General features: G+C 41.2%; 1 protein-coding gene across 1 annotated transcript; it reads left to right on the top strand.

The window, feature by feature from the left end:
• The first annotated feature begins 4,997 nt into the window (after positions 1 to 4,997).
• Positions 4,998 to 9,643, top strand: LOC146525555 (uncharacterized). The gene is made up of 2 exons (XM_085164367.1): positions 4,998 to 5,211; positions 7,429 to 9,643. Exon 2 carries the CDS (start codon positions 7,437 to 7,439, stop codon positions 9,072 to 9,074), a length of 1,638 nt encoding a protein of 545 aa, XP_085020493.1. The 5' UTR covers positions 4,998 to 5,211; positions 7,429 to 7,436; the 3' UTR covers positions 9,075 to 9,643.
• Positions 9,644 to 11,435: the final 1,792 nt, after the last annotated feature.

The raw sequence follows: 11,435 nt of genomic DNA, 5'->3' as shown, positions 1-11,435 counted from the left end.
ATGAACTGAAACGGTTTTGCGATGTGATAAATTAACAAAATGAAATAACAACATATAGTAATAGGATTTGTTAAATTAAAAAATAGTAAAATTTGTTATAAAAAAAGAGGCCTTTCGATGGACATGTTTACTGAGTTTTTAAAGGTCTCCAAGGCTCTGAGTTAACTGCTTTCAAAAATATTTTAGATTCAAACACCGATACAGATTTTCTGGTATCAGTATAGGTATTACAATAACACTGAAACTAATAAAAACTAAACTAAAACTAAACATTTTCAAACAGTTAAGCTACACTGAAACATGGAAACTCACTATGGGAACTAACTTAATCTAAAATTAATTGAAACAACAAACAAAAACTAAATGAAATCTCTGAGATCTCTGTCTCCACTAACGCTTTGTTTGATTTATATGGTTACAATTGGGTCTAAAGGCCACAGCCACAGCACAAGGAGTGATCCAACAAAGGCTTAGATTGGGAAGGTTTTGTTGATCATTATTTATCCATCTGACATCCCAAAACTTAAATCAGTGGGTAGGAGAAGATGCTGTGTACTGTAAATGTGTACTCTCTTCCAAACTCATGCAACTCTGAGGCACATCTTTACAAAAACCAGCCTGTCCCGAGGCTGCTACACCTGTACACACAATCAGGTCTTGCAACAACTGGTGATCATCCTAGAAGGAAAGTGAACAACCACAAGTGTCTTCGCTCCCCCATTCCCTGGACCATCAAGCATCTGGTCATGGTCGTCTTCTCAGAAGATATTATAGTTCCTGTAAGATATAGTTGGAGAGGCAGATAAACTATGCTGAAACAATTAGCTTACCAAGGCATCCTTGTGGAGGTTGAGTGACATCACCCTTCAAGAGGTTTTGTTGGAAATAAATCAACAAAACACTCAGGATTGGAGGGTACCTACCTGACAACCCCAATGACGTTGTTACCACTCTTCCACTAAAAATACCAGGCAATAAACAGAGCTGATGTTGTGGTCTGTAAAGACTATTAATGACCGTGGTGTTAAAAATCTTGAAATGTTGAAAGGCCTAAAGGGCTGCTCGGGCTTCCCTTTCGGTTGTATTATACTCACACCAAGCAGGAGGAAACTGGGTGACCAGTGCCGAAGAAATCTTCCTGTAACAAAACAGCAGCAACTCCAACTCCACTAGAGTCAACAGACAGCTTGAATGGTGTGCAAAAGTCTGGAGTGGACAGAATAGGGGTGCTACAGAGGAGAGCTTTATGGTTTGACAGGCCTCAAGCCACACTACAAGATACTGGTTTGGGTAGGCAAAGGCAAAGGCTGAACACAAAGAAGGACATGACACAGGTTTAGATTCTGATTAATACCATTTATTAATAAAATTTTGAACAACAAGGCTTTCTTTGTGAAAGACTAGAGAAAGGGAGTTTAGGAAGAAGCCACATAAATCAGCTCAGCCCGCATACTTCACAGGTCACTTGTTATCAAGGGAGATAACTGGATCTATGCCTTTAAGATCTATTATCTTTAAGGCATAGAGCTCACATGCACATATGATTTAAAAAATAAAAATGCCAGAGTAACACATAACAGTATTTATCTAGAGTTTTTATTTATCTAGTTCTTACATATGAGCAATTCAGGATTGCCAAATAAGAATGTTTCAGTGTCAGAATAGATGATTGTTCATAAAGCGCAGTAGTAGCCTGTTTGAAATTGTCATATGAGGAATAAAGCACCCCTTTGTATTAATCTGACTGGCTGAGGCATAACACTAAACTCACTTACTCATAACTGACCCCATTTATTGTCACGGTCCTGGGTCTGTGACCCAGCGTTTTCAGTTTACGTTTTGAGTTCTTAAGTTATTCCTTTATTATGTTGAGTAATTGGATTATCTTTTAGTTGCCTTTAGTTTATTTATGTTTCACTTAGGTCTTCTGTGTTAGTCTGTCATGTTTCTTGTCTTCTTGGCCATGTTGTGAAATTGTATTGTCATGTCTGCTTTCCATTCTGTTTCCTGTTTTATTTTGACGGTCTCTGTCCTATGTCAGTGTAGTCAGCTTTGCTTCCTTTGTCTCGTTATGTTTCATGTCCACTTTTTTCATGTTGTTTCTTTACTTCACCCACTTTAGGTTAATGTTAGTTTTGCTTCAGTTTGCTTTGCCTTTTGTTTGTACCCTTTTTACCAGCCTCATTAAACGGCTCGCTTTTTGTTAATACCCAAGTTTTGGTTCCACGTTCCTTTTGTGTCTGCATTTTGGATCCTCTTTACAAATTCCTATAGTGTGCTGCCACATACTGTGACATTTGTATTACTATATCACTCAAACTATACCCTTTACTTACAGGGAGAGAATTACCTGTGATAACGTTTAACCAGTAACAACACTGATGACATTTTCACTTGGCAGAGCACAACAACACACCTTTGGGGAAAAAAAGCACAGCGCAGGCGTCACCTCACTTTGGTAAAATAATCTAGTTCCTTATTGGTGAGACACTATAGGGTGTCATTATGTCTGTGTGCCACACCCTCTGCTCAATAGCTCTCATTACAAGGTGAACTTTCTCTCAGGTATGTTTGGAGAGTTTCAGGTTTTGAGAGTTGAACTGCTCAACATACAAGGACACCTGACTATTCTGAAATGAACAAATATGTTTTTGTTTGTTTTATATGTCAGAGTATTGACTGTTAATTTATGCATAGGAATGAAAATCTAATCTAATGAAAACCTGTCCAGAGTTTTCCCTCTTTTACTGAGCTGTGGCTTTTTGCACATTCCTTAGCACTCTTGAGTGGAGAGCTATTGACCCATATCATGTTGTAGCTTCCAAACACCTGTTTCTTTATTTCTCTGTGTTTCTTTCATTTTTTCAGTCTAGCTCAGCTGAAGCAGGAGTTGCAGACAGATGAGCTCTGGACATTAACACAGAAAGTCTGGGGGATTTTCCCATATGTCTTTGAGTCCTGGCTATGTGGAGTAGAGTGGTTGGCTGGGATGGTGGTTATTCTCCAGGGAGTGCATTCCAGAGCTTTTGCATCAAGTGAAAGTCAGCCTTTGCTGCCCCTTTGTCACCGTTTAGCTTTGCTGCCAGGAGGAAAAACAAACAAGATTGATTTTATTTATGTAAAGCTTGAAAGCACAACTTTGTCCTATTTGGAACAAGTAGATGGGACAGAAGCTATTTTCAACTGCTCCTGTATTCACAAGGGGTCACCACAGATAGCTCTGCGTGTTTTATTTGCCAGATTTTCTTTTTCTTTTTACAGCTGATGCCCTTCCTGACCAAACCCCAAAGAGATTTGTGTCTCCTCCCGGGATCAGTGGCAGGATATATTTTACAAATTGTTCTGTCATCTCTTTGAACAACTTGTAAAATACTCAAATGTCTGATTGAGTACAGAACATAGATTTGCTAGGTATATTTCTGACAGTCGCATATGTTTAATTTAATTTTATAAATCTGTTGAAAGTCTATTGAATTTGTTATAAATTCTATTAAAATCTCATAAATGAGCAAATAGCTTTATAAATATCTACATTAAATATTGTTTTAATTATGTGTCTCTGGCTGCAGATGCTGCCTTGTGCTATCAGCTTTTTTGCCAGGAGAGGGCGCTGTCTCCTAAATAATGTGGTCTGTCCTTTGAAAATCTACGTAAATCTATTTATTTAGAAAGCCGTTGAATTAAAGGATTAAAATAAGAGTAAAAAGGCAGAAAAACATATCTGGGATATATCACATGCATCACTGAATAAATGCTGACGGATTTTCGGATGTTGTGGCAGTAGAAAAAGCCCAGTGGTACATGGGTTGATGCCACGTACATGAATTAGTTTAAATGAATGGAAATTTAGCCTCGGTATAGCCTAAACAGGACCTACTAACCCGTCTGGCTGCTTTTCAGATGATTTGTGATTAAATAGCAGGTTAGGGGCTTTTGGATGATGCAATCAACATAGCAGCCGCATTTCGCATATGAGTGGTAATCCCTTTCTTTCAGTTTCAAGGAAAGAAAAAGTAAAGAGAAACGTGTTTGTCATAAAAAAAACAAATCAAGTTTTTCTACATGTAATTCCTTCTGCACCAAAAGATGAGACTGTTTGGCCAAGCATGCTTACGCAGTTTAATTTGATACAGTACTTTTTAAAACTGCTAATAGTGGTGCAGTCCCCAGCTTTTGATTGATGTTGTTTTAGAAAAATTAAACTTCATTCTTAAGCCCCAATTTCACCTGACACCTGCGTCAGCATACCAGCGTGTCAGTGGCTGACAACATGTTTATCTGAACGGGTCATTTGATGAATTTGTTAAAGTCAGTCACAACCAGGCTTGTCCCATTAACACTTAGAAGAAAGATAGCTAACAGACTCAGTGCTTCAGTGTATATTACAAAGTGTGGAGTGGACTTCTCGTACTCTCTATGTCCCCACATTATGGATGGATGGGTGGATTGGTGGGTGGATTTAGCCCACAGTGACACATGTGAATAATCATGTATCAACATTGCAGCACAACTCAAAAACACAGTTTTATAGATTCTATACTCTTGACCGTGTAGCCCTAAAAGTTGAGCTTATTTCTGTGATGTACAGTATAATTTGCTGACAAACTGGCAAAAGAAGAGCAGGGAGGATTCTTGCTGACAAAAAGACGGGAAAAAACATGAAAGAGTCCTTTTCCATGGAGTGTGTGTGTGTGTGTGTTGCGCTTAAGTGGTTTTACTGACACAAAGCTTTCTCATGCATAATTTATATTACACCCATACTTCTGTGAGGGGAGGTGGGCACTAACTTGATTTTTTTAGAATTACTTTTTGGCTGAGGAAAAGCAGAGGATACAAGCACACTCACACACAAATGCAGTTTCTTAAAGTGTAATAAGCGATGGTCCGTTAATAATCATTCTTAACTTCCCAGATGGCTTTCTACAACAAATTCGCCAGAGTGGGTGTGCGAGGGAGGAGGGGTTAAAGACTGGGAGGGTGTAGATTGCAGACAGAGCGGTAGTGGGGTTGGCTGGATTGTGATATCGACAGATGTCTAGAAAATTGTGTGAGGGGCACTCGTCGGATAGTCTACAACACACAGACCCCAGGCTGCACCTCGGAGAGCAGGGGCGGAATCTGCAGCTGTCACTCCAAAAAGCCTTACCTCCATTACCACATCCAGCCACAGATTGCAAAAGAAGCCGAGCTGGTTACGCACTAGAAATACAGGTAAGTGTCGTCACAATGATTTCAAAAAAAAAAAAAAAAGATTTCATTTTTAAAAATGTTTTATATTGAATTTCGAGCAGTGCGATGTTGTAAAAAAGAAAGAAAGAAAGAAAGAAAGGAAGGAAGGTCTTCCTACCTGTGATGAATCTAGTTTATCTGCTTTTATCATTCCTGCTGTGCTGCTTTTTTCTTTATTTTTATAGACTACAGCTGAAAATGTGTTTAATAAAGGGAAGACTTTTTTTGTTCTCAGTCTTTGAATCAGCGTCTTCCAGGCAAGTAGCGCTTTTTAAAAAGTAGGCCAGGCGGTTGAAATCCTTCTGCCATTATAACGAAACCGCAGAACAAAGTTGTTAGTGTGGACGCAGTCAACACATTGTTGTAGAGAATTTCGTATTTGTTTGCACGCTTATGCGCGCAAGAGGCATTTTCAAAGCAGCTGGACACAAAAAAAGAAGAAGGGCAGAGCAGCTGAGGGAAGCGGTGGGTGGGTGGCTTTGAAAAAGGGGGGATGGATACCCCTCTATAGCCTTTATCCTTCAAATCTTCCAGCATAACGTTAAATCCACCTGGTTATAGCGACTAATTGAAGTCCGCACTAAAGGTCCCGAGCCTGGGGTCGTCTTTCCCCCCCCCCCCTGTCAACTTTGTCCAAACCGTTACTTTTATCGGGATGTAACGCCTAGCGAGGAATCACAGTCCTTTGTTACCGGCCGGCACATGCTGCCGGTTACATGCACGCCTCCTTTATCTTCCCGGTGTTTTAGCGTGAAGAATTTTATCTACTTTTTGACCAACTGGAAAATTGGCTTTACACAGTAATAAACTGTTACATTGGATTATTTCAGTGGTCTGAAATATGAAGTCTTCCCACATTATAAAATTTTGCTTTGTCTGACTGGGAGGCCCCGTGACACTGGGAACATGAATGGGCGAATTAAAAGAAATTAATAAATAAATATCCTCACGAACACGATCAGGCACATAATACAAGTAAGTTACGAAGCGAGTGGAATAGATTAAAAAAAATACACTTTTTATTTTTTATTTTTTGTTGTTTTAATTGGAAGGTTTATAGAATCCAAATTGCTATATTGGGTTGGCTCTCCGGTATGTGTCGCATCCTGTCGTTAATGCCCTCCTGCAGCACTATGGACAGTTCCCGGGTTGTTCGTACCTGTGCCAACATGCTTCACTGCAGGTGAAAACTCCAGCATGTGACAGTTTTGCAGACCAAACAATCAACCAACCAAACAAACAAGGACCCCTCAACAGTATTTCTGCCTTATTAAATGAAAATGTTCCGTGTAAAAAAAAATCTGTCTGTATCTTTAGTGGAAATCAGGGTGTTTAAGTACTCCACTCTTATGAATAATTTAGGCCTATATTCAGAAAGTCTGCAAGGTTTGCTGAAAACCAATTGCAGGGATGAAGCTGAACTCCCAGTTTTGCTTTAAGGAAGTTATGTGGCAATCATTACACTTCACTTCCTCCACAGTCAAAACATGATCACACAGAAGTACGTGTCTGTAACATATTTTCTGTACTGGCAGAATGACAGTTGTGGTTTGTGCTGAAAATCCACATTTCTCAGCTAGTTTAGATGAATGGATATAACTACAAACTCTGGGAGATCCCTGCTTGCATGCTGGGAAACTTATGACACTACTGAGGGAGAAATAGTTGCACATCTGCATCATAGATGTTCAACTCAGACTTGTGGGTTCACTTGGCGCTGATCCTCACCACGCATTCCTTAAAGGGTAGTGGGTCTGCTTGGTTGCCTGATCTCACTGAGGTTCCCATGCGCTGACATTGGTTTTCCAGACAAATTGCAAATGGCAGACATCATTTCCTAACTGAACTTCTGGTTTACTTTAACATAAGATACTTCTTTACTGAAATGAAAGTGTTTCTTCATTTACTTCTCCTTATATTCCCTCTAGTCATTTAAATGTAGCTTCAAAACTATGGCATTTCTGCTTTCCGTGTATTTAGTCTAGACATACTAGATTATTTTCATCCATTTAGTGGAACGTTTTAGTTTGTATGGTTTCCTTGTGTATGCAAGGACTTTTGATCCACAACCCAGGGATGGGGTCACATCAGGGGTACTGGGAACATGAACATATATTAGACTCCCCCTGAACATGAACGTAACATTTACGACTAAATAAAAAGGCCAAAAACCAATCAATTTCTTATTTTTTCCTCTAGGAAACATCATGGGAGGTAAGCTGAGCAAAAAAAGAAAAGGATATGATGTGAGCGATCCAAAAGACAAGAAGGATGAATCCCCTGCAACAGTTGCAAGTGCAGACAACTCTGCTAAAGGGGAAGGTGGAGCCCCGCCTACAGGAGAAGAGACAACAGCAGAGGCAGGCAACGTAGAAGACGAAAAGGCTGTGACAGCAGAGGCAGCGGTACCTCAAGAGTCAGAAGCACCTGAAAAATCTGAGAAGGAACCAGCAGCACAATCAGATTCCCCAGCTGTGGAAGAACCAGTAGCATCCACTGTTAAGGAACCAGTTGCAGCAGCAGCGCCAGAGGATGTAGCTCCAGTTGTAGAGGAACCAGTCGTGGCAGCAGATGAAGCCGCTACAGTAGCAAAAGAACCAGCTGCTGCAGCGGATAAAGCAGCTCCAGTTGTAGAAGAACCAGTTGTGGCAGTGGAGGAAGTAGCTCCAGTGAAAGAAGAACCAAGTGCAGAATCAAAGGAGCCAGCTCCAGAAAAAGAAGAAGCAACTGTAGTATTGGAACAAAGTGGAGCAGTACAAGAGCAAGCTCCAGAAGACCTTGCAGTGGCTGTTGTAGCAGAGAAACCTTCTGCCCCAACATCAGAAGAATCTGTGCCAGTCGAAGCTGAACCCAAGTCTGAAGAGGTCCATGAAGAAGAACCTGTTGCAGTTGCTGAATCAGTGTCAGAGGCCACTAAAGCCCCAGAGCCCATCCCAGAGACTGAGCCTGAAGCTACTGTGGAGGAGACCGTGGTCTCTACAGCTGTCCCTGAGCCTGAACCGGTGGCTGAGCCAGCAGCTGAACCAGTGCTGGAGTCAGCCACAGAACCACAGGAAGAGCCCAAGCAAGAGCCAGAGGCGGAGCCAGAGAAAGAAGAAGAGCCTGAGCAAGTACTGGAGCCAGAACTAAAACAGGAACCAGAGCGAGAGATTGTGGAGACAACAGAACCTGAGCCTGAAACAGAACAAGCCCCAGAGGCAGAGCTGGAACAAACATCAGAGCCAGGACCTGAGCAAGAGGCTGAGGCTTTGAAATCTACAACAGAGGATCAAGTGGAAGAAACTGAAGCTGAGCCGGTTGTAGCCACTGACGTGAGTGAAGTGGCGACTGTGGGAGGAGACTCTTCTGATGTCACGGAGGCTACCGCAGAGGATACCCTCACTGATCAAGCTGCGAAAGAGGAATCTTTTACACCAGAAGCTCCCAGCACTGAGGTGCCAGATGAGCTCAAGGAAGCAGAACTTGTATCTGAGGTTGTCATTGCCTATGCGTGCGAAGCTGCTGTCGAATCTGAAAAGGCAGCTGAGCCCTCCGTGGAAGCAGTGCCTCAAGCAGAGCCGGAGGTGGAAAAGAAGTTGGAAAATGGAGATTTAAAGAGCCCCTCTGTTACCGAGGATGCAATTCCATCTGTGAATGGGGAGTGTAGAGATCCTGACACTGCCATGGCCACACAGGCAGAGGAATGTGTTAATGGGGGTGAAATGCCAGAGGAGATCCCTATCAAGGAGCCGAGTGACCTTGAACTGAAAAAGGACTTGAACCTGAGTGGGGATGGTCCAGAATTTCCTGATGCAGTCTCAGACATGGTGGATGGCCTGAGCACTGAGGTCACTCAAGAAGCTTAAAAGCAGGAAGCATCATTCAAATCAAGTATAATCCCTCCCGTGGTGCAAGAAAGCCGTCGAGGTATCACAAACACAGCTACGCTTTCTGAAATGCTGTAACCACTGCAATCTCTTTAGTGGCAACTCAGGCAAAAAGGATGCTTTCTCTTGAGTAACCAAAAACGAAGCCCAACCACTTGAGGATAGAGGGACACAGGGAGATATTTATAGAGAGATGGAAGTGCCGTGAAGAGACTGAAGTTTGGAATTCGAGTACTGAAAGGCAGTGAAGCTGGACAGCTTGGCAAAAAAAAAAAAAAAAATACTGGACAGCAAAAACGACATTGTTCAGTAAAATAAAGGAATGTGTCTGTGTGTGTGTGAGGCCGATGCATATTACAAAGTGGCTTAATGGAAAATCTGTCATTATTAGTATATTATTTGATTTTAGAAACTCAAATATCCTTTCTATTACTATATGCAAAGACGTGATGTGTTTTGGCCTTTTATAGTAATGGTACCTGTAAGGATTGTTTAATTAAAACCAATTGTTCAGAATAGAGAATAAAAAAAGACTGTTTTAGTCTACAGTGATCTTCTTTTTCTTTCAAATGTTCTCTCAGCATCAAACGCATCTGAGGCCTTGGGTTACTAATATTAATAGTACTTTAAACTGTGACTCAGATCATCCGTCATTCTTCTTTCTTTTACTTAAAAAAAAAAAGTTTGATAACAAAGATTACATTTGTGGATACGAGCCCATTTGGTTTGTGTGTCACAAAATCGACTTCGAATTCAAATCAGAGACTTTTTATGAATCATTTGCCTCAAATGGAAATGTTCTAGACATCCATTACATAATATTATGCATTTTTTAAAAACATTCACTCTGGCCTGGTGGAAATGTTGTAATTTGCAGTTGATTTTTAAATTTCTTTTAGGCTTGAGCAAGGCACTGACCCAACCAGCTCTATAAAAATCTATATTTGAATTGCAGTTTTGCTGCATTTGCAAGAGTAGCAGAGCATCAATATTTACACAACATCAAAAAGGTCCGTTCATTTAGGCTCTGCCTCTACAGGTCAGTGGGTTAGAGCTCAGTCGATTATTTATGTCCACACAGGGCAATGTCCTTTAGGTCACTAGCTGGTGGAATATTTTCAGTTATTGTATGCAACCTGCACGTCACAACTGAGCAAACAAAATGATATCACCGCACACGGTCTATCTTCTGAGTTAACTGTTGTCTCTATCTCTCTGATGTCACCATGGCTTTTGCTGAGGCCATACCAGCACACCCGGCTAACATTTCACAGATCCATACCGGCAAAAGGGTAACTAAAGAAGGGGGGATGGGCAGGGATACTTGCAGGAGGCAGAGAAAGGGAAGAGGGGGAAGGGGAGGAGTGTTGTGGGATGAAAGCCATTGCTATCATGAAGGGAAAAAAATGGCATTCTCTGCTTTTTCAGTTTGTAGTTCACATATTAAAATGACCAAAACAATAAATTCAGGGCAGGGATAAATGTGCTTTGACACTTATCGGAGGCCTTCTTGTAGAAAGCTGCCCTCTCCTGCTGCTCACACTGTCACACCAGACAGTTGTTGCCGTGCAGGTGTTAACGCACATACATTAACATGAGGCAGCAAAATGAAATTAGCGCTTCTGTGCATCTGTCAGTACATGCATGGAAAGTGAGGAGGAGGGCGAGTATGTGTTCTGTGTGTGCGGAGGGGAGCATTAGTGGAGTATAGTGATCCAACCTTGGAATAACTAATGGACCGTGGGTCAGAGCATGAGAAGAGATCTGATAACAGAAGCTTCCCATAAAAGCAAGTGTCCATCCCAGATGTCTCTTGACTGTTAGAAAACAAATCCAGTATACTCCAAGGCAGCAAATTTATGATAGGAATGCTGTGGAGTGGGTTTGGGGGTAGAAATTGGAATTTGCTGGCAGGTTTTTTGTCTTCCTTGTGGAAAAATCAGGTCAAAATACCATTTATAATATTTATGACTTTTAAAGTAATTAGTACAACTCGTGATGTATTTCCTAAAAAGAAAGTTTGGCAGGACCATGACTGGCCCCTGCTAACCTCCATGAATAAAGGTTTGGGGGAGGCTGACAAACAAACAGAATGGTAACAGCAAAATGTAGACTTCTATTACTGCATATTAATTAGTATGACTAAGGATTTACCAGATTTCATGTCTGAAACATTATCCCAAAGCCTCATCAATTCCACATTTCCCTGCAGTTCACTTTCCTTTTCTCGTGTGTGTGTTTGTGTTGAAGAACAGGGTACTTGTCCTTTGCATGTTGATTTAAACACTGCCTTAAAGTTGCATAGCCGTGAAAGGCCAGCTGCACTGCCTAGTTACCCAA

The sequence above is a fragment of the Neolamprologus multifasciatus genome, chromosome 1, assembly GCF_963576455.1.
Source record: "Neolamprologus multifasciatus chromosome 1, fNeoMul1.2, whole genome shotgun sequence".
Lineage (NCBI taxonomy): Eukaryota > Metazoa > Chordata > Actinopteri > Cichliformes > Cichlidae > Neolamprologus > Neolamprologus multifasciatus.
This window is presented reverse-complemented; position numbering and strand designations above follow the sequence as displayed.

What these genes read in the sequence shown, in the direction of transcription:
- LOC146525555 (XM_085164367.1), top strand. Translation starts at nt 7,437, where the DNA reads ATGGGAGGTAAGCTGAGCAAAAAAAGAAAAGGATATGATGTGAGCGAT.